General features: G+C 49.5%; 2 protein-coding genes across 2 annotated transcripts in view; both read right to left on the bottom strand.

The window, feature by feature from the left end:
* The window catches only part of LOC139048900 (uncharacterized), a 94,841-nt gene that overhangs the window by 62,956 nt on the left and 8,177 nt on the right, over positions 1-23,708 (bottom strand). The window lies entirely within an intron of this gene.
* Positions 120-23,708, bottom strand: part of LOC139048899 (uncharacterized) — a 31,751-nt gene continuing 8,162 nt past the window's right edge. The window contains exon 2 of the mRNA XM_070523823.1: positions 120-2,609. Within this exon, the coding sequence (XP_070379924.1) occupies positions 808-2,457 (1,650 nt within the window). The 5' untranslated portion in view covers positions 2,458-2,609 and the 3' untranslated portion in view covers positions 120-807. The remainder of the gene's footprint in view (positions 2,610-23,708) is intronic.

Here is a 23,708-nt window from a genome sequence, read left to right as displayed (position 1 = left end):
GAAGCAACGTCGGGATGTTACATTTAGGAAACCGTCTCAACGTTTGATCAAGAGACGCGGACGGCAAACAGCCTATCAGCAGTCCAATGAAACAAGCAGTCAGAAGCGCATACGAAAGATTGATGTTAAGAAGGAACAACCTTTATTAAAACTTCTCTAGGTATGCTGTCACCATGTGTCATTAGTTGCAGCTGGGCATATCGCCCTGTCCGGAAGCCGCTGAGGCGGCAGACGAAAATGAGTGATAAGATATTAAAAGACCCTCTGTTTAGCAGCTTGCACCCGGGACGTACATAGACGGTCAACTTATACCAAAGGTCACAATAATGTTAGCTGTCTCAATGAGTGATTGAAAACAAGCTTCGAGAGGAAACGTTAAAGGACGGCCCAGGGTGTCAAGCCAGGGCCTGCAACTAGGCGTGCTAAAAAAAGTAATAAAATGAGAGGAATAAGATGAATATCATGATAATGGATACGGAAAAATGAAACGGAATGGCTAAAACAAACAATTGTCGAGTGCAGTCGACGTTTTGGCAAATCACACTTCGGCTACGATATTAGTCAACACGGGAGCGAGTGCTGATTGATGCCGGTTGCTACATGCAAGTCACTGACTAGGGCGCGGCACACTGCATCAGGAAGCGCAACAGCTCGAGACAATCGAAGCACATGGCAGCAAGCGCTTCCTTGTTTGACTTTAGACGGTATAGAACGTACTCTTGAGAACGCGCAAATTGGGCTCATCGGGGAGCAGAATCCAAATCCACCGTTTGCCGAAGGTGCGACATACTATGACTTGAATCCCCTTCAGGTTTGCAATACGTCGGCTACTTCCAGGTATTGGCGAATGTAAATCCAGCAGTCGTAGTTCAATTGGTCCAACTGCATGCCGCCGTCGTCCCGGACATTGCACTCGACCCGCGTCTTGACGACGCCGGTCAGGCGCATGTACTCGTGAACGTCGGCAAGGACGACACTCCGCTCGACGGCACTGACCATGGCCGCAGCTTCGGCCTCTCCTCCTAGCGACGCCCTGGCTCGAACACATTCGACGAGCACCAGGTGCTCGGAGAGGATCTCGAAGGCCCGCGCGCAGTAGGGGTTGCGGTCGCCCAACACGAATCTGGTCGCTCGTTCGACGAGACTGTAGTTACGTCGCACGATGTCTTGGGCAGCGAACATCTCGGCGTTGGCCGGTGAGCAAGCAGTGACTTCCAGGCGAAGCAAGTTGTACTTGTGTGCCATTCTTGGAAATAGAAACTCCAGGAAGGTCGCGCAAGATTCTACCTTGAATCCTCTCAGACAGAGCTCGTGAAGACGGGGATTTGTAGCGGCACGGGCGAGCACCGGGTAGACGTCATCGCGCAACTGCACCGCCGACTCGAGCGTGATCTTGGTGATGCCGAGGTTCGAAGATAAGGCTTCGCACAAGGCAGACATACAGCGATCGAGGGGAGTCTCGTCGGCAAAGCTTGCATGAAACAAGATAGCGTGAGTGTAGTCGAGCCGGACACTGAGCTCAATGGCTTTCAGCGCAGAAGCGCTTCTTATATAAGCGGACAATGAGGCATAAATGTCGGCGTCGAAGAAGTGGAGAAATGCGGTAAGCGATGTTACGTGCTTGCGAGAAGCCACAATATTTAAGGCGAATAAAAAGTCAGTCGGGTCGAGAAAGTATCTGTAACTGAGAATGACGGCTATCACTTGGGGACAGTACCAAAGCGCTAGAAGATCTCGAGGTCCTACGCGATGGGCCCCGATGCCGACCCTGGGGGCGAGTCGGCACTCCCGTATAATGCCATAGGCCTGGCGCAGGCCACCGTCGTGGGGAAGACTGTGCAAGGTCAATTTCCGGATAGAGCGGTTGCCCGCGAGTGCTCGCAGTAAGACTAAGCAGTCTGCGGTTGTGGACCACGAAATGTCGAGGACCAACTTCTCCAGAGTCCTGTTTTTCCTTAACGCCGAGGCCCAAGCATGAACGTTGACCACGTGCGCGGGTATAGTTGGGTACGGAACGATGCGTCCATCGCCGAAACCCGTGAATCGCAGGCTTAACGAGCGCAGGCTGCGGCTCCCGGCGATCACTCTCATGAAGTACACGTAGTCTCGGCTGCCGGCGTGAAACTGCACATCCAACTCTTGCAGTGTCGTCATTACGGAGACGGCTCGCACGAGAACTTCGCACCCGAGTGCGGAATCGAAGTAGACCGCTCTTAGAGTGAGTTTACGAAGCGTCGCGTCCTCCTTGGTCAGATACTGCGCAAACCGCTCTGACGGTCGGTTCCTAGGGCCGCACGCAAAGACAGAGGCTCCAACGACGAGTTCAGTGATCGTGCAGTTCTCGATGAGCGCGTCGATGAGCTTCTCGGCCGAGGCTCGGTTCATTCTCGTTGCAGCCACGTCCAACGACGTGAGCATGGCATCGTCTCGCGTGAGCAGGCGATTCGGGATCGTCATTCTTGCATAAGAATGTCCGCAGGCCGGGCGGAAGATGAATTCATCAGTGTAATGCAAGTGGGAGAATGGGTCTTCCGGGTGGTCGCTCGCGATTCCGATGACTCTGATCCTTCTCAGACTCGACGAAGACGCCAGGACTGCGTCCAGCGGACCTGTGTTTGCCACTGAGTAGTTCAGCTCCGCTGCGACAATGCACCTGTGCTCTGCGATCAAGCGGCAAAGGAGGGCGATGGCCGCCTGCTCGGTGTGGCTCAGGAATCGGCGGCGAATGCTCGGCACAGTCGCGACGCTCACTTCTCCGAGCGCGTCGTTCGTGTCTTCGCGTAGCTGAAGGCCCACGTGCCACAAGACTTTGTTGCAGGCTGTGAGGTGTCGCAGCAGTTGACAGACGCGATTGTGGCCTCGCGTGCAGTTCAGACGAAGCAGCTCGGCAGAAACCAACTCGCCCTCCATGGGGAATCCGCGTTCCAGGCACAGCTGTCCAAGTGATCGCCTCGGTGCCGACGTGGCCACCGTCTCTCCTCGGGACAGGTGTCTGTGACGCTCAATCAAGCGCCAGCTGCTTTTGACACACCCGTTGTGCGTAGCCTAATCTTCAGCCAATCATAAGGCGCATAGGTAACGAGACCGTTTAATACATCGACAATGTCAGAGGGGAGCTAGGAGAGTTCCAGAGGTAAGTAACAAAATTGATAACGCATATCGTTTTCATGCTTGGTTTTGCGCGATGCCAAAATTTTTAGCAAGGCGTTGAGATATCGGCTCGAACATATGCGTTCTGCGCATATCTGTGGCGATTGCGAGCAGGAAAAAAAAAGAAAGAAACATAGAAAGAAGAGAAAAGGAAAGTTGTAGCTTCTTCTGAAAGGCGAGACATCGATGAGGCTACAGCTCACTTTAATATATGACCTAGGCGACGTGCGGAGACATGGGAAAGTTGCCGTCATGGTGATATAAGTGTGCGCTGGGAGTTCTGGATTGTCAGGGATTCTAGAAAAAGATGGTTACGTCACATCTTAAAGCAAACGTAAGCGGACCATGACCCCTCTTCAACTTCATCGTGAACAGGGCTTCCCGTGTGGGAGCCGAAACGTCTTACTTTGGTAAAGTTTCGTTGGTCGCGGTCACCGTTTTTAACTGTTGTCAGGTATGTTCCCAACGAGACGGGTCTCCGTACCATTCTCGATTTCAAGCGGACACATACACCTAGCGCCGAGCACGAATATGTGGTCGTAGTACTAAGCAACCAATTGCGTCCGCGTACATAATAAAGGTTACAGAGAACAGCCGACAGGCAGAAAAACCTTCCATACAGTCACGGTCACCGAGTGTTATACAAGCACCACCAGAGGGAACTGTGGCGCTAGTGTCTACTGGAACTGTAAGCAGGATAGTTCAGCGAGCACGGGAGTGATGGCCAGTATATGGATATGCCTATATACTTCGTCCTTCTGGCTTCAAACGGCTTGTTGACTGTGCAATGTGATCACATATTTAAGTACTGCTTTATAAATAATTAAGTAAACATTACTAAATGTGTGCGTCAGTTAGACTAGAAGTCGGGGCCTTTAGCACAGAAGAATTACATTAAAATTATCGCGCTACGGACGAATGATCGAGCGAGAATCTTATTGCGTTCTGCATGAAAAAAGAATGCGTAAATTGCTTAGAAATATGGGCCTATTTCGGCTTCAAGATAAAGCGTTATAAGCGAAGACTCGAGAGCGTCTGAATCCACAAGCAAGAAGATTAGACACATCCGTGTACTAGCCATCATTCCCATGGTGGCTGAAGGATCGTAGCGTGAGAGTTCCTTTCTAGTAATTGCTGTAGTAAACTCTGTGGTACCAGTGTTCATGTGGTTAGGGGTTTTGTTTAGGAGTATAGATATATATAATCTGAGCTGCGTGTCTTGGTTCATTGCAGCATATGATGCGTAAACGCATACGTGTGCTGATTCGACATCAGCTAACAGCGTCACATATATATATATATATATATATATATATATATATATATATATATATATATATATATATATATATAAACGAGAAGAAAGGGGGTTTAACCGAGGGACCCGATAATTATTAGTCATATAATGAGAAGCCAACAAACACTGACACCAAGTACAACATAGGGGAAATTGCATGTGCTTAATAAATGAAATAAAGTAATGATAAATTAATGGAAATTGCGCCCCCACTCACAGACCTTGGCGGCGGACGTTCCACGTCCGCCGCCAAGGTCTGTGAGTGGGGGCGCTGGCTAACACTCCCAGGGTTCTACTAGTACACATAAATTCCCAAGAAAGTGGATGGGGAAACGCCGCCGCGGTAGCTCAATTGGTAGAGCATCGCACGCGACATGCGAAGGTTGTGGGTTCGGTTCCCACCTGCGGCAAGTTGTTTTTTCATCCACTTTAATTTCCATTAATTTATCATTACTTTATTTCATTTATTAAGCACATGCAATTTCCCCTATGTTGTACTTGGTGTCAGTGTTTGTTGGCTTCTCATTATATGACTAATAATTATCGGGTCCCTCGGTTAAACCCCCTTTCTTCTCGTTTATTACATAAAGAGGGTCTCGAATCCGGCAACATTGATGCCTTCAGGTAGCATATGTGGGTGTATTGACCAGTTGCCTTCACCCGAAAAGATCACGTTCTCGTGACGCCTGCGGCAAAAAAGACGTTCCACGTCCGCCGCCAAGGTCTGTGAGTGGGGGCGCTGGCTAACACTCCCAGGGTTCTACTAGTACACATAAATACCCAAGAAAGTGGATGGGGAAACGCCGCCGCGGTAGCTCAATTGGCAGAGCATCGCACGCGACATGCGAAGGTTGTGGGTTCGGTTCCCACCTGCGGCAAGTTGTTTTTTCATCCACTTTAATTTCCATTAATTTATCATTACTTTATTTCATTTATTAAGCACATGCAATTTCCCCTATGTTGTACTTGGTGTCAGTGTTTGTTGGCTTCTCATTATATGACTATATATATGTATATATATATATATATATATACAGAGTGTTTCAGCCAACACTTTAAAAATCTTTAAAAGTCAATTGCCTGAGGCGGATATCACAATTCTAGTTCATGGGCTGGTCTGCTCGAAGCGGCGGACAATGCTTGCACAAACAATCGAGATGCAAAATCGAGCATTTAATAAATAATTACTAATAAGGTTTTAACTAATTACATTATGGCCGATATTGCAATTTACGGATTATATCCGTGCCGTTCGCTAGGCGGATCCAATTGGAACGACTTTCCAAGATGGCACCAGGCTCGAGATATAAATTCCCGAACTTTGCGGAGAAATGCATTGGCGTTCCAGTTAATTTGTTAAGAAAACACCGCTTTATGCACTGAGCCCACAAGTAGCCGGAACGGCAATTTCGGGAAAGCTCGGGAATTTATATCTCGCAACTTGTGTCGTCCCGAGAATTGATTCCCAGTGGATCCGCCTGGGGAAGTCCACTGCTAGAATTTGTAAATTGCAGTATGTGTCATAAGATATTTAGCTAGATAGGTAACTGAAGAATTCCTGTTAATTAGCAGATTTCGTACTAAAAGTTTTAGTGCAAGTAGTGTCCGGCTGATAACTAGAATTCAGCTATCTGCCACAGGAAGCCTTTAAAACATTTTGAAAGTGTTCGCTGAAACATCCTGTATATATACGCACACCTTTACATTGGTGTTATGTGGCGCACTTTTTTGGCACTGTTACATTAGGTGTGGGAAGTCCAGCGGCCATCGTCCCTGCAATTCGAATAAGGTAACGCGTAATCATGGCTATGCGGTCTTTGGGTGCATGCAGAGCACTTTTAGACAAGTTATGTACGTGTTGACGTCGTATTTTGTGTATACTTCTCAACGTCCGTTACTCTGTTCTCAACATAACTCGCACTGTGAGATAATTTCAGCTTGAGTCCAGTGACTTCACAATTTCATTACCCTAACATGAGCCTAAAGACATATTTAAACGATAAAATTTGCTGTCTATTTGCATAACAGTAGCAAAAGTTGATCATTACATGCATCATATTACCAAGTGAACTACCACATTTTGCACCATATCTAGAAAATCCTACAGGGGAAAGCTTTATCGGATTTAGAGGAAAACTGGCTTCGAGGGTGGGAAACACTCTTGTCAAGTTTCCTAAAGCAAGATTAGACGAGTTTGAATACTACACTGCTAAATAATTTACAATCGTAAAGGTAAAATAAGGTCCTTAATTGGTTTATATCTTGCATGCTCACCCCAAATATAGGTGCAAGGGTGTGAGTTAAATTGATTCGTACCCTCATTCGCTTTTAATGCTGTGGTTTCTATACCAGTGTTGGCACGCTGAAAGAAAGAGCTCATGAAGCCACCAGCCATCTCGGCTCGGGCTGGAATGTTGCACTCGCCACAGATTACCTCAGAGTACGCTGCGCGAGGGCCGAAGCTGGAAGCGGCAGCACTGCAGTCGTGATTTGGTCGAAAGTTGGAGGACGTGATATTGCTTCGCTCCAGCGAGATCGGGTGTGGCGGTTTTATCCAGCGATTTAGGACGCTTATTTTATTTTGATGCATGTGCGATGTGTTGCTGGTTGAGCGGCATCGGTGAAGCTCATCGTGGGATTGGATTGCATTGGAGTGAACATTGTTTAGGCCTGCAATTGTGGGAATTTCTCGGCGGCTAACTGAACAAACCACCCGTTTTGTTTCTGGGCAATGCGAACGTTGAAATCACCGACAACGACGACCGGTATGGAGTGCGTTCGCACTAAACCCTCGATGTCCGATCTGGGCGTGTTAAGGGGGATGTACAGTGTTGATCAAAAGTTCCTAAGCAGTGCGACCGTGCCCGGAGGAGTTACGCTCCGTTATCGCGGCGCTGCCATCAAGGGTGCTCGCAGACGCTCGCTTGATTCGGGGATAAAATAGAGGGACAAGATACATCGATCTCGCTTTATCGCTGTCGTATGCTCGGCAATCATAATGCGGCCCGTCGTGTGTGTCTGGCCTGTCATCTGTGCTTTTACCTTTCGTGCTCCAGCCGCGCGAATGGGCTGCGGACAAGAGCTGCCGCCAGGGTGATGCCGCGATGCTCCGTAGCCTACTGTTTGCTACCGCGAAGCTTAAGCGCCCGACCGGGGTGTTCGGGCGAGATAAGAGCCTCGGGTTTAAAAGGCGATAGCGGTGGTAATGGGAACCAACCTCAGCGTTTTCCCAACCACACACCAAAGAGTTTGAAGTCGACATCGCTGCATGTATTGAAGTATAGCTGTCCGATTCTTTTTTTTTTAGCTGAAAACGTTTTGTGCATAAAAGCCAACCCCAACACGTGAGCTGGGCGAGGCGATAAAGCTTTGGTGCGCTCCTTCGGGAACACGAGCACGTCGAGAAAACGCTCCTGGAAAATCCTCACATCCCCAGCATCGCCGCTCTCCGACGCGCAGAGCGTCCTCAGTGAGGGCGAAACTCGCAAGGGCGCATGCGGAGCAGCTCACTGGTTCGTGGCGCACCACAGTACGGCGATAAGGTGATGTAGTAAACGTAAACAGTGGACACCTCCCCTAGGCATCATCATCATCATCATCAGCCTGGTTACGCCCACTGCAGGGCAAAGGCCTCTCCCATATTTCTCCAACAACCCCGGTCATGTACTAATTGTGGCCATGCCGTCCCTGCAAACTTCTTAATCTCATCCGCCCCCCTAACTTTCTGCCGCCCCCTGCTACGCTTCCCTTCCCTTGGAATCCAGTCCGTAACCCTTAGTGACCATCGGCTATCTTCCCTCCTCGTTACATGTCCTGCCCATATGCCCATTTCTTTTTCTTGATTTGAACGAAGGTGTCATTAACTCGCGTGTGTTCCCTCACCCAATCTGCACTTTTCTTATCCCTTAACGTTACACCTATCATTCTTCTTTCCATAGCTCGTTGCGTCGTCCTCCCCTAGGCGCCTGCGGCCGAGTTTGGCTCTCAGCGCACGTAGCGGGATCGGCGAAACACACCAGCCTTCAAGACTATCGCCGCATGCTGCCGAATCTCGGAGGCCGTGATTTCAGTTTCGTTTTTTTTTAATTATTTTCTTGTGACCCATAACGTTGTTTAAATCAAGTGATTTCACGCAGGCGCTTGTGCCGCTGTTTATGTGTTGCAACGGTGAGCGTGCAAAGATGTTTCACTATATGCCAGTATTATTTAAATTCATATTTGCTGTTCCAAGCCGCAACTTTGCGCAACAATCATGTCAAATGTTGAGGAAGTAGAACTTTGTCGTATGTGATACTATAGTTCTAGGAACAGCGAAAGGGGCATCGAAAATAAATGTGCCACGTTCCTTCAATACATATCAACTTGCTGTACAGTCATGAACACGAAACTAGCAGACAACAATTTATTAAAGCAAGATGGTGAGAAAAGTGGCAGGCAAGAAAATGGGAAGGAACTGCCAAATGCAAGTAATGGAGAATAGTCGGAAATTAATGGCGTCATGGCAATTAGTTAACGAAGAGAGGTACTAGGATCGATACCCAGAACCTCCACCGGAATGTTACGTGTGGAAAGACAGATTAAAGAGGCTATATAAAGGCTATTTACACTGGAGCCAGACCGCCAGGCCGACACTCGCTTGCGCCAAGGGCACAAACCCCCTTCGTCGTCGTTCTCGCGGCGGCTCGTCCCTTGAGCATTGCTCGATGATATCGTAATAATATGTAAGGCTTGTGCTGTCTTCCTTATGAAGGCTTGCGAGGTTCTCTTTTATGTGCAGAGCAAGCGCATAGTTGCCCGTTTGTATAAGTAAACAATGTTGGTTGGAGATATGGTGAGGCCGAAGGTGCTGGAGTTTTCCTTTTGCAAGCACCCTAAGCTGCGATGCACTGCCTCGAGTACGCCTTACCCATTGCAATTGCCGCTGCAGAAAACTGCTTTGTGGTTTCGATTGGGGGTTGTAATGAACTAATGGGTTTCGCGAACAATGCGTGTCTCGCCACAACAAAAGTTGGTTGTTACCGTTGTGTAAGGGGCGTGCCATATTGTCGATAAAGGCTACTGAGGGCCGCCATCAAACACGCCATCGCTTACAATTTATTTCCTCTCGATCTTGACCCCGAAACATTTATTTCATGTGAGTGCTGCTGTGGTATTTGTGAATTAATTGTGTAAATACTCTACACGACGCACCGTCGTGTTAGCAGCCACGAACAATTCGTTTATGGCGGCCTGTTTCAGAGAGCGGTGAAAGTAGCAGCAAGCTTTTCATACGAAATACGTGCCCATTTCTTTTACGCAATAATAAAGCTTCCGTAGTTGACTAGAACAACACATCAGAGCAATAAGAATCACGGTGACAGCTTCGCTGGACAGTGTCTTTCTAACACGCATAACATGTTGACACCAGGTGCCACGATTTATTTTCCATGTAAAATGCAATGTCTCTCGTACCTAAGTACTAGGGGAATGTTAAGTGCTTAGCAAAGCATCGTACACAACTTCATGTATTGAATTTGGAGGCATTCTTTTTACACAAAATTTATGGACAGACACGTCGCATATATGCTTTGCGAGTAGACCAGTACCAGTACCACAAGACCCCGTCAACGCTACATGCCTTGCCATAACCAATCCGTAAGTTTTCTCGACTCACGCGCTTTTGAAGAAGCAATCCTGTGGTTCAGGACTGGGAGCAGAAAGAAGCCGACATATCCTTCGGTAAGTGCGGCTTGAGCCACCCATACCCCGAACATACACGAAGGGAACGAGCGCATCCGGCAGCCGAGCGAGCCATAGTAAGTGGCGTCCTGGCCGTGACGTCACTCGCGAGAGGGCGCCACTCCAAGTTCTCTCCACTTATACTGCACCGACGTCACGGGATCCACGAAAATGCCTTGTCAGCAGTGTAGTCATTCACTTCTGATACACATCGCTACCATTTTCTTCAAGAGCGCATCGATTTATTATTCGAAAACGAAATGGATAACTTCATTTTTTTTCGTTTTACATTTTGATCCTTTACTACAGGTCGAAGAAAGAATATTGCGCGCCTCCTTGCCAACACTGGCGCTTAGTAGGACCTAAACGGTGTCCTGAACGCATAAATCCCCTGTTACCGAACTATATTCGAGTCACGTTCCTTTTTCTTACACTCGTCCGGTGGCCACAACCCGTAAATCAACGCCAGTCATTATGGCGTATAGATGCTGAGGTGGTTAGTCACGTGACAGCCAATGAAACACCCAAATAATGACGCGCGTGTCATTCTACCTACTGACCTCGTGACCCTACTAAACTTGATTTTGAAACAAGGTAACCGCAAGCCTTTTTGCGCCGTTCAAATGCACGTTCAGCGGAAGGGTATAAATGGGCGGTGGAAATTGAAGCCGCCACTGCAAATGCATACACCCACGACAGACGGTCGACGCAACGCGGACCTCCGTACCACATCCGCAATTCGTGCATTTCTCCAGAGACGCTGATCTTCTTGCAAAGGTGAAGTCGCTGGTTCGGGGATGATTCCCTCTACGTGCACACGGGACCACAGTCGCGTCTGTCATCTGTTTCGACACCTGACAGCTTGCAACAAAGTGTTGTGGCACGCCGGCCTTCAGCTCAGAGAGGAGTCTCGCAACAAGCTCGGAGACCTAAGCGTCCGGACGGTGCCGGGCGTTTGCCTCGGATACCCACGTTGCGAATTGTGCACCCACAACGAAGAAGCAGCCCTGTCCCTCTTACGCTGGCTCCTCAAACGGCACCGGTGTATTGTCTCAGTGGCGGCAAACTACGGTGCCGCGAACACAAGCCTGCTGGTCGAAGCCCTGCAAGCCTCGTCGAGACTCGAGAGGCTCACCCTATTCGGCAATGCAAATGACCAAGTGGAAGTCTTCGAGCAGTCGCCCGGATGTTCCGTCGGCCATGCTTGTTCCGCCGAGCGAATGAAAATTCCCGCCCGCCTGTTGGAAAAAGATGGCGCCGGACTGGTCTCGCTGGACGTATCGGAGCTGAAATTAAGCGCTGACATGGGGAAGAAGCTCATCGATGCTCTTCTAAGAAATGACACCATCACTGAACTGACTGTCGGGGGCTGCTTCTTTGCTTCAGGCCCCCTCGAAGCCGCATCGGTGTGGTTCACGAAATATCTGGTCAAGAAAAACGGGACGCTCCGGAAACTCAAACTGGTAGAACGCCAGCTCGTGTTCGCGACCGCGGCGTTACAGACGCTGGCAAAAGGGATCAGCACAATGTGGACTTTGGAAGATCTATTCGTGGCAGGCAAGGCCGCGAGCAAGGACTGCGCGCTGTTCTTGGAAACCGTAGCCCATAGCCCGTCTCTGCAAAGTGTGTGCTTGCTGCTCAAGGGAAGTGACGAACACTTCCTTAATCCGCAACCGGATGAAAACGTCGACGCACCCGGCGTCCCTACTTGGGTGTTAGCGTTGCAGGAGAACAGCACGCTGAAGCATTTAAAGCTTAGGTTAACGTGGTCCACCAGGGAAGACTGCTACCTCTTGCTCGAAGCACTTGAAAAGAAGTGCCGCCTTAAACTTTTGACATTAGAAACCGTTCCGATTGATTGTGGTATTCAAGAAATTTGTCGCTTAATACGGGATTGTGGCGTTGGCGAAAGGGTGCGCATCGGAAGCTATGTCGTTCTGCCCGAGGACACTGAAATAGTTTCTGCGTGTGAGGCAGTGACAGCCCTCATTGTCAATTCCGTTATCTTCGTAGCAGACGTGGTTGCATTGAGAAACATGTTTAACGTCATCGCTACTTGCAACCACATAACGTTCCTTCACGTGGTTCTGCATTTCTTTGACAACGACGCGTTCGCATCGCTAGCTGCGTACATTACGGGATCAACCTCCATCAAGGTAATTGGCCTAATTATCGAAATATATTACTCTGGCGAAGACTGGGACGAAATTCAACAGGAGCACTACGAGTCCCTACGTCAGTCGCTATCTAACTTGTGTGAAGCTCTGTCTTTGAATCGGAGCATCAGCAATATCTATCTGGACTCCACGTTCGAATTGCGCGACGAAGCTTGTCAGATGCTCGCCGACGCCGCTTTGAACAACCGGCAGCTTTACGAGCTCATTCTCCCAGCCGTCAGAGGCAGCTCTGTGCCTGTATTCCTGGGGCGTCTTCTGCCGCGGTTAGCCGAGAACTACAACCTACTTTTCTTGGAGATTTCTTTCTGCTTGCAGCATAACGACGAGATGTGCGCTGCCCAGGATGTCGCGCGGCGTAACTGCGGCCTCGTACAGCGGGCGACCCGGTTCGTGATGGGAGACCACGGCCCAGAATGCGCACGCCCCTTTGAGCTCCTCTCGGAGGACCCGGTACTCGTCGAGAGTGTCCTGCGCAAGCTTGCGCAAGACCGGGACCGGGCGCAGGTGACCGGGAGTGAGAAGGCCGAAGCCGTGTCCAAGATCGAGAAAGCCCGCCAGCTTCTGCGCAATGCGGACTTGCACACTTACATGAAGTTGACGGGCGTCGTCCAGGAACGGGTCGAGTGCGAGGTCCAGCAAGACGGTAGCAAGCAGTTGGACCAGCTGAACGAATACTGCGTTCTGCACATTCGTCGGTACCTGAAGGTAGCGGACGTCGTGGAAGCTTGAAGCTATCTGGACGAGGTCGCGTCCTCTGTGTGTCACGCCTCTCCAACAGCATTCTGGATACTCGCTACAAAAGAGATGCTCCATTAAATATGTCGTGGGCATTTGCAAAGAGTGGCAAGTCTTCACGGTAATTGCAGCTACCCAGCATAATTACAGTGCGACGAAGCATTCTAGCGAACCACAAACATGCCCTGGTGCCAGTCTGTGCATCGAGCTAAGACTCTTGGTGTTCGTGCCCTACAGTTTTCTTGATGGCAGCGCACGTGAAGACACTGCTGGATTGTTTAGTGGAAGCTCGTTCGAAGTCCGAGCTCGTTGCTGGAATATATTGGCGCGTGCACTGCATGTACTTCGTTTGTGTTTTACCAGCGGCCACCTTTTAACGGCTAACATATCCTAAACGTTATCGCGTGGTGCAAAACACGTCTGCATGTATCGGGACATTGTCGATTAGCATAGCCGATTGTGTCTGTTGCCTTTGTCGTCGCCTAACCCTTTTTTCTGTGTTCATGCACGACGCGAATGTGTTGCACTTCTTGAAAGATGTGCGAGAGCCAGCGATTACGCCGCAACTTTCGACTGGTCGTGTATGAAAGCCGATGCGCTGGACGCGCTGATGAAATCTTGGACGGCGGCTGAGTGCGCTCGCCGCTATCGTTGCACTTTCAGTGCAACTTGCTTTTCTGGGAGCAAATTCGCCCAATAAAGAGTTTTATGATTAACTATTTTTGGTACTGTGTTCTTTGCCATCGCAACAAGGTGTCAATATAGAAATAGCACAAATGTTCTATATAGACAGCTGGTGAATCTATACGAATACCGTTTTGAGAGCGCCGCTCTTAAACGACCGTTCCTGCACTTTGTGTTGGCGTCCTCGGCGTGATGGAGCGAACGAGCACAGCGAAGAATGAAGGAGGGAACGCAGAGTGCAGCGGGGGATGAAAAGCGGCAACGGCGAAGTGAGCGCGAGAAGGAAAGCGTAGTGCCGTGCAAGACGGGCTGTGCGGCGACGACCGCCATGAGATGGCGCCAGAGTAACGCGCCGTCGTCTGTTCAGCGACAGAATTTGGCGACCTCCTCTGCGGGTCTTCCCGGCATTGCACTACCTTCGGGAACGGCCCACGTATCGGGAGCGCTTAACGCCTGCTTCACCTCCACCGCGGGTACGTCGGTTAAGTATTGCACTATCTTCAGGATTGACCTCGTAGAAAAAACTGTCTACGCGCAGACTCGATCCGCCAGATCCTAGCCATAGATCGACACCTTATCTGTAAATATTGCCACGAACCTCGGTAGGTTGAAAAGAGGTAAGAACAAACGAGCTGAAACGCCATGCTTGCGAAACCGTAACTCTGCAAGATGCTCGAATGTTGGTTTCATAAACTGTATGTGTTAGAGCATGCGCAGCAGACACGCGTGATATAGAAGTTTACAAATTACGTGAAACTTCTTGCAATTCTTCTTACGGTTTTGCATAAATGCTACTCCCGCCTTAGTGCTATACTTTTTGTCAGCTTTTGAACGCGAAAGAAACTGCGCAAGGACTTGGACATGTGAAGGGATCTTTTAGTACGCGATCGGAATCTATTAGCGTGTTTTTGCAGGTTGTTACTTTCTCGCGGACAACGTGCGCGCACATCTGCGAGGCATGTTGAGATCGATCGGGTAGTTATCATCGGTCGTGTACGCTTTTCAAATACGGCTTTATGTTCTGCATAACTTGCTGCTGCAAGTATCATCCGCACTTAGTTTACGACGCAGCAATATCGTTGCTCAATAAATATATATAGCGGGTTAAATTTCATTGCCCGTAAGAATACAGAGCATCAGGGATTGGCGCGGGCCTTCACTAGCCTGTATACGCAGCAGATGATCGTGCCGCGTAGTCGTTTCTCGATCACGTGCCCCCCAAGGCGGAATAACACGGGGGGTATAGAGCGTGCTGTAATTATGTGCCGACGTGAAACGTCTGTAACGAGGGTCAAAGGGGTTCGCTTGCTGAAACCCATGCGACGAAAACGCGGTTACTGTGGCATTGTCGCTTCTAGCTTCGCAACCATACTAGACCCATGTTCCTCTTTGGCGTAGTTGTGTATGGGAGAGAAGCCATTACTCGGCCATGCGCACGTCTTGCATGGGATAATGGGGGCGCTTTCGGCCCATGCATGGCGCAATCGGATCTAAATTTAGCCCCGCGCGCCGCGTTCTGGGAGGCGCATATCTGGGCAGGATACATTTCTCCATCCGAGCAGGAACGGTGGCGTTTGAGAGAGCTCAGCATGCCGTAGTAGGTATAACGTATCAAGCTCAAACTTGCGCCTATCGCGTGTTGTGCAAGGCTAATAAATGTTCAAAGTGTTGTAAAGAATTTCACACGTGCTGGGCATCGACATCCGCCTCTTTGCGTTCGACATATACGCTTGAAAAAAATTGGAGGACGCTTGAGCTTCCCCTTCAAGAGTGGAACGCGATAGCGTTATCGCACCCCGTTCGCACCGCCCACTCATTCGATCGGCATGCTTTTGAGTCGCACAAAGACATAGTTTTCATATACAACACTTCTAAGTCCACAGCACAACTTCCAGGAGCACCACGCAGACGCATGACCCCTCGCCAGCAGCACGGCACACATCGCAGAGGACGCTTCCCCAGCAGACGCGCTACGGCGCAGCGATCACGTGAGAGGCGTCCCGCATCGGACGCTGCACCTAGGAATGGCGCTGTGAGCGGAAAGAGGAGCCGCGTCGCCTAAATACGAGGTTTCGAGTGACGCACGCTGGAAGTTGTAAGGGGAGAGAGCGAGAACACTTATTAAACGCGAGGTTATTGTGGCATCCTCGCACCGGTCCCCGCATGGCCCCAATGCGCTCAAACGAGACGAAGGGGACATGCGGGCGAGTGGCACGCCATCTGTTGGGGCAGCGCCGTACATGGCGAGGAGGGGGTCTTCTGTATTTGCCGCAAGATGGCTCTGTGTGTGCGCCAAGCGCAGGAGAAATGTAGCGGAAACGTACTTCGCTACTCATTTAACTGCGACTTCTGCGATATACATGCTCATAATTACCGATATACGCTGCAGTATAACATTCTACGGCACGTTTCTAAGGCAACAGAGCATTCACTAGAGGCGCTTTTGTCCCGTTTTGAACCACCGAACGCATGGCTGAGTGGTAGCGTCTCCCTCTCACACTCCGGACCCTGTTTCGATTCACACCCAGCCCATCTTGCAAGTGGTTTTTATTCATGAATTGCCTTCCGGGAATTTTCACTTATGGCCTACGCAGCCGACGCCGACGACACCGCCTTTTCTTCGACACGAGCTCGTTGACGCTGTCGGGTGGAAATGGCATGGATATATTCGGGCAACAAGACAGGGGGATATCTAAACCCTCCGACCACCGCGGCTCATGTCCGTCTTCATGGGGATCGCAAGCGCAGGAGACTGAAGCAAGCGAGAGGGAGCCACAACCCTCTGTAGAGTCCGGCGCGGGCTCGAGCAGTGCAGGGAATTCTTGGGCACCAAGAGTAGAGAGCGAGGGGGCAATTTTCCTGCCTTGGTGCTCCTACACTCTCTGCAAAACAAGTGGGCCCGCTACGAATGAAGAGCAAGTAGGATTGCAAAATTTATACCGTAAGATCCCCCCTCCCTCCAACAGTAACATCAATTGGGCATGACTAACCTTTCAAATGCGTGAATAAATGTAACTTCTGTATTTGTTTACGTGCACTTTGTGCCCAAGTAACCATACGCCGTTCGTAGCCTGCACATGGTGTTTCACGCATCGCATAGCATAGCGTAGGAGATGAAACAAGAAATGAAGATAAAGAAGAAAACCGTGAGTCAACGAAATCGAGGTGGGAGGGGGTCCTTTGATTTTGTACTGTGATAACTTGACGTAATTTTATCTTACGTTTGTATCGTTTAGTAGTCAAGGCGGCTTTTACTTGCCCTGCTAAAAACACATATTCAAAAACGGGTCAAATGCTTTTTTTCTTCCTCACAAACGTTACCACCAGCTGTAACCCGGCCACGTCTAGAACGCCTACAACCTTTCTCAACCTTTAAAAGTAAGTTAACGTACTTAGAAAAAATTTTGAGAAGTCATCTCTAGACCTTTACGTGACTGAAAACGACCCTAGGAAATCAGTGCGTCGCGGTGGTTGATGTCGTGGATGATGTGGTTGTACTACTTGCTGTTGGGCAAGTTGGTTGCGGTCCAAAATTAATTCCAAAAACGCGATCACAGAGACGGAAGGAAAGAACCGGAAAGAACTCTTTTTGTCCTTTTGTTCTCCCGTCTGGGTGACCTTGTGGTTGGCTCAAAATTCGTTGTTATTCGACGTGCTTCGCCTCCTAGCCATGCCGCCCCTATCTGCCACCCTTCCGGACGTCGATGGCGACATCCACAATCCCCCAGCATGGCTCACACTAATCAAAGCACCCTCATTTGGCAGTGGAACTGCCGAGGCTTTGCCAGAAGCAACCGGTAATCAATTAATACCTACGTCAACAAACCTGCCACCCGGATGCTATCTACTTCAAGAAACCGATAACGGCCCCACCGCGCCCTGCGGTTATCAAACCTTCCATACCACTCACCCTCTTCGCAGGGTCTCCATCCTAGTACGGCGTCGTATACCTGTTATTAAACATGATCTCAATAGTTCTCACATCGAACATCTATTCCACGAATTAATTCCCAATTGTAAACGGAAAGACTGCATCTTCCTTCTGAATATTTACAATAGCCCCAAGGACAAAGCAAAGTGTCGCTTCCTCACCCTCTTTAAGAAGGCTCTTCACGTAGCTGTAACGCACCCCCTACTCATCGGCGGTGATTTCAACTTCGCCCATACAGGCTGGGCATACGTTCGCACTGAAGCTGCAACTCGCAGCCTCTGGCAAGTTTACCACGGCTTAGGCCTCACGCTTATCATGGATTCATCTTTTCCCACACGCCTCGGTACTCCACTACCCGGGACTCTACCCCCGACTAAAACGTATCAACATGTGAAACGTATCAAACATATGAACAATGCACACTGGACCAATATCCAGCAAGACCTGGGCAGCGACCATTATATCCTTGCTCTCTTTACCCAAATTCACTGCCGCCCCTGCCCCCACTAAAATATCCATCATTATTCACTGGGATGTTTTTCGTACGATACGCATTGGTGCTACCTCACAAGAAGGCCTTGCCGACATCAACACCTGGATGCAAGCGCTACGCACTGACGTTCAAACGGCCACTCGGGTGAAAACTACAGATGCCCACATGTAACGCGTGGATAGCCCCCCACCCATCTTCTGGAGGCTAAGACCTCCATCCTAGCTCGATGGAAGGGGCAGCGCCTAAACCGTTGCCTCAGAAGTAAGATCTCTTGATTCAATACCGCCATCGAGGAGCATATTCAAACCCTCAGCCGGAAACAATGGACTGAGCTGTGTAACACGGTGGATGGAGAACTTCATCGCCCATCGTCGTGGAAACTCCTCAAACGTCTGCTTGGCAATACCGCCACCCGCCCCACGCAACAGGATCGGCTGCAGAAACTCCTTTATACGGAGACCCTTAAGCAAGGTCTACAACAGGTGCTTGACAACCTCTGCACCAGATATATCTCCAGCAGATAAGTCAGTCCACACAGCAATTACATTGGTAATCCCAACCCTACACTAGACACCAATTTCAGCGTATCTGAAATACATACTGCTCTTCGCAAGCTTAACGGTCGTTCTGCTCGAGGCCCAGACGGGATCACAAGCAAAACCCTTCGCAATCTCGATGACGAGTTCGTGTGCCACCTGACTGACTGGATCAGCGAATGCTGGTGCAATGGCGCCTTCCCAGCTGCCTGGAAGACGGCCAACGTTATCCTAATCCCAAAGACTAGGAAACCAGCTAGCCTCAACAACCTAAGGCCCATTTCCCTCACTTCATGCTCAGGCAAGGTGATGGAACACGCCTTCTTAGTACGCATCAACACTCACTTCGAAGACAACTCTCTCTATCCCCACACCATCATTGGATTTTTTCCTCACGTTTCTACTCAAGACGCTATGCTGCAGCTCAAACATCAAGGGCTAAAGGACCGTTCCCGTAACATGAAAGCCACCCTCGGACTTGACCTCACTCAAACCTTTGACAGCATTTCCCATGCAGCTATCCGTGACCAGGTCTCCCACCTCGATCTAGGAGAGCGAGCCGCTGCCAAGAGGAGCGAGCTTCCTCTTGGCAGTGAAGACACCCCGCACGGTTCAGTTATCTCTCCCATGCTGTTTAACTTAATCATGATTGGCCTTGCCCAGCAACTACAACGAGTAGACAACATCAACCATACCATCTACGCCGACGACATCACCATCTGATGGTAGAGGCAGTGATGGTCAAGTGGAGTCAGCCATCCAAACGGTGATTGACACGGTTGAAGCCTATCTCCAAGGAACCGGACTGCGCTTTTCGCCGGCTGAATCGGAGCCTCTCTACAAGCCCATTCAGCGGGGTCGCCTTTCCAAACACCAATCTGATCGCCGTCCCTGTGACGTCATCGCCCTACTCCTTCAAGATGACAGTCTTTTCGCACACGTCCCTAGTATCCGGGTCCTTGGTCTCACCATCCCTACCAATGGCTCGAACTCCTTGGCCCTCAGCAAGATCTGTGCTCAGTCACAAAACACCCTACGCCTTCTTGAACGTATCTCTGACCGACGAGGGGGACTCAAAGAAGGAAGCCTCCTCCGCCTCGTGCAGTGCTTTATCATGTGTCACATTACCTACGTTGCTCCGTACGTCAACTGGTACCGCGATGAGCAAAACAAGCACGACACCTTCATACGAGGCGTCTACAAGCAAGCACTTGGCTTCCCGCATTAGACCAGCACAGAACTCTTCAACCAACTGGGAAGTCACAACTCCCTTGCCGAACTCATTGAAGCCCAACAACACTCTCAGCTTGAACGTCTCACCCCCACTGAAACGGGACGCTTTATTTTATCCACGCTTGGCTTCACCTACCATCAGCAACAGGGCCTCAAACAACCGATCCCGACTGACATTCGTAGCTGGATCTACACAGACCCTATCCCTAGAAACATGCACCCTGAATATAACAGGGCCCGGCACCACGATCTGGCTGGAGCTATTATAAAAGTCCCTGCTCACGTACCTGGTGTCACATTCGGTGATGCAGCCCAATATTCCCCATGGCACACGATTTGTGGCAGTCGCCACACGCGATGGAGTCATACTCCACTGTCGAGACGGCTGAAGAAGTGGCCATCGCCACGGTCACTGTAGCTCCCAGCTGTCACACCATCTTGTGTGACTCTCGCTCAGCCATCACTAACTTCAGCAAAGGCCGTATTTCTCCCCAAGCTCTTCGCATCCTCTGCCAGGCACCACACTCTAAACACATCATGATCTCCCTGACATGGGTCCCGGCCCATGCAGGCCCTGTCCCACCCACACCTCACCAATCTCAACGAGGTCACCCACTCCATTGCTCGAGGCCTAGTCAAGCACGCCGCAGTCACTGGAGACGAGTTGGATACCAGGGACAATCTGACAACTTATAACGATCTCGTTAATGCATTTCACCTCAGTCGCCGAACTTCAGCCGAGAGCAGGCTACGTTAATGCATTTGACCTCAGTCGCCGAACTTCAGCCGAGAGCAGGCTACCACACTGCGTCTGCTACAAACAAACACGTACCCTTCACCCCGCCATCCCCCACCTTATATTCCCAGACGTTTACACTACCCCCAACTGCCGATGCTGTGGCATTCACCCGGCTACGCTTCCGCATATGCTGTGAGAGTGCCCAGCACAGTACACACGCATTACCACAACGACCGTCTCGTCGAGCTTGCATGAGGCTCTGTGGAGCTTAGCCCTCGACGACCATATCTGGGCGACCCACAACGCCCGTGAGGCGGCGGCGAGGCAAGCCCTCGACGTCCCCTCATGGTAGGCTTACGCCCACCCCTCATTAAGTGCTGGTTCTACAATAAATGTTTATCCCCCCCCCCCCTCGGCATGATGGTTGTGTTCACTTTGGTTAAAAAGTGTCACGAGGTTGCGCTACCAGTACTGCAGTCCGAAACCTTGAGACAACTCGCTCTGTGCCTTGCGATTTTTGACGGGACGCCCGCAGATACATGAAGGCGCAAATCTCCGGGGGTCAGACACAAAATAATTTTGAGATGATGATGATATTTGGAGATTTCAATGGCGCAGCAGCCGTACAGGCTACAATGCGGCAAGCGCATGTTTTTCAAAGTAGCATATTTGTTCAAATGTGGTAAAATGGTGTGAATCGCCAGGTAAAAATAAAAGAGCAGCAAATGTGATACAAATCCTGAAGAGTTCCTGTGGCTTTCTAATAGGTAAATGTATCTTCATATGGCCCAAGTGGTTCCTCGCTGAGTAAGAGCATGGGATGGAAAGTGATTTTTTTCTCGTACAAAATTATTAAATATCTTTGTCTCCCTTTATCTAAGCCGGATATGTTATTAAGATGTGGAGCACGTTTAAAAATTCACCGCAGTATTGGCATGTTGGATTTGGTTTATTATTTATTAGGTAACTATGGGTCAGCCTTGCTAAGCAATACTTCAGCTACATATGAATACCTCCTAAAATCTTTCTCTGTGGTGACAACTGCCCCATTCTCGCAAAACAGGATTCATGCAATGAAGTTTGGTATGTTCATACTGATTCCAGTTTCTTCCAGTGTTTTACAACTGGCATCATTCGTGTGCCATTATAGCCTGGCGAAGGTAGGCCATCATGATATAGCTGCAGATCTTTGGTGCCCGCAGTCGTAAAATCTGCTCTATAGCTTCAGCGGATTCCTACACGACTTGGAACCCAGCAGAAATTGATGTTCAAAGCAGCTTTCTTGCTTTTTCTGCCCTTTCCCTCCATGACGGAAGCGAAACGGCTCTACTTGGTTGCGCTCGTGGCATGATCGCGAGCCTATGCCGCTTTAATCGTTGCTAATTATTCACGCTTTGGCTCCGGCACATCTGCGAACACTTCAAACAGCCCTTTCCGGCAACTGCTCTGCTGTGGAAGTAAATGGCTTTTTTTCTTTTTTCGTGAACAAAACGCCTCCGAAACTTGTGAGGCAACACAAGCCTCGCTCGAAAAACCCGATTGTCGTTGCTAAACGGATTCAAGTGTCGGTGTCGACGGTCAGGCTTTCGATGCGCAGGAAATTTGACGTCATCCCCCAGTCACAGACGTGCATGTTTCCATCGGACCTGCGCGACCCGACTGGGCCTGTGGTTCAACGGATCGTGTCACCCCTAATTTGACGTGAGTTCCTGTATTCCCCTTCCCCCCCGCTCCCGAACACAGTATTCCTTGCCCATCGTCTTTCTATCCCGATTGCTCCTTTTCTACAGTGCTGACCAATCTTCTGGGGTCAGCCGCACGCTGTAGACAGTTACGGTGAAGTCAGCAAGCTTTCCTCTCTGACATTCGAATTCTCTCTCCTATATACGAATATTTACACGTGCTGAGATGGAGACTAAAGCACAGCCACAAAATATTAAAGAAAAAACACCCAATAAAAGCTTTTGTTCCGGTTGCATTGGTCAACACGAAAGCGCGTCAGCTGATTCGAGCGTACAGCCGTTATAGAGTAATGCAGTGAATTGCTGAATCTAAAGATGGTTTTATTGAACATGGCTATACCTCATGGAAAAAAAAAACAGCATAAAGATCGTCACGACTATAAATCGGAGCTCATCCGAAGCATCGTTGCTGTGTCGTCACTAGTGACGGCATCAGCACTAGTCTGCATTTTTCCGTACACTATTTTGCGCACCTGCACGCGCGCCTGATGTTTTGTATGAGCAGCTGTCAAAGATTTCGTGTTTGCTTATCCACTTGACTATTTTCATTCTTCTATTTTATGGCAATGTCAACTAGAAATACGAGTCAATTGTCAAGTAATGTCCAAATGATGCTGGGAATCCTATCTAGGCCGCAGTATCGCATGTGCGTGTACGCCGACACCAACCTGCGCGGTATGATGCGATCCACTACTCTTACGAAGGAAACGTGCCCGATCTATACGAGCAAAGGCCAAGCTGAGACCGTTTCGGGGCCATTGCTTCGCAGCAACGTCGGGATGTTACATTTAGGAAACCGACGCAACGTTTTTTCAACAGACGCCGACGGCAAACAGCCAATCAGACGTCCAATGGAGCAAGCAGTCAGACGCCCACACAAACGATTGATGTTAAAAAAGAACAAGTTTTATTAAAACTTCTATAGGTTTCTTCTCACCATGCGTCATAAGTTGCAGCTTGACATATCGCCTTGTCCGGAGGCCGCTTAGGTGGCAGACGAAAATGAATGATAAAATATTAAAAGCAGCTGTGTTTATCAGCTTGCATCGGGGACGTATATAAACAGTGAAGTTATACCAAAGGTCGCAAATAATGTTCCTTCTTTCTCTCTACTTCTCGCAATCGCAATGAGTGATTGAAAATAAGTTTGAGATATGATTTAAGCAATGGGCGTACACGTGGGTAAAGTTGATGTCATTGCCCTTTAGGTGTCTAGTGCGTGCTTTGGATTGTCAGGGATTCTAGAAAAAGATGATTGCGTCTCATCTTAAAG

This window comes from Dermacentor albipictus, chromosome 8 (genome assembly GCF_038994185.2).
Source record: "Dermacentor albipictus isolate Rhodes 1998 colony chromosome 8, USDA_Dalb.pri_finalv2, whole genome shotgun sequence".
Classification (NCBI taxonomy): Eukaryota; Metazoa; Arthropoda; class Arachnida; order Ixodida; family Ixodidae; genus Dermacentor; species Dermacentor albipictus.
This window is presented reverse-complemented; position numbering and strand designations above follow the sequence as displayed.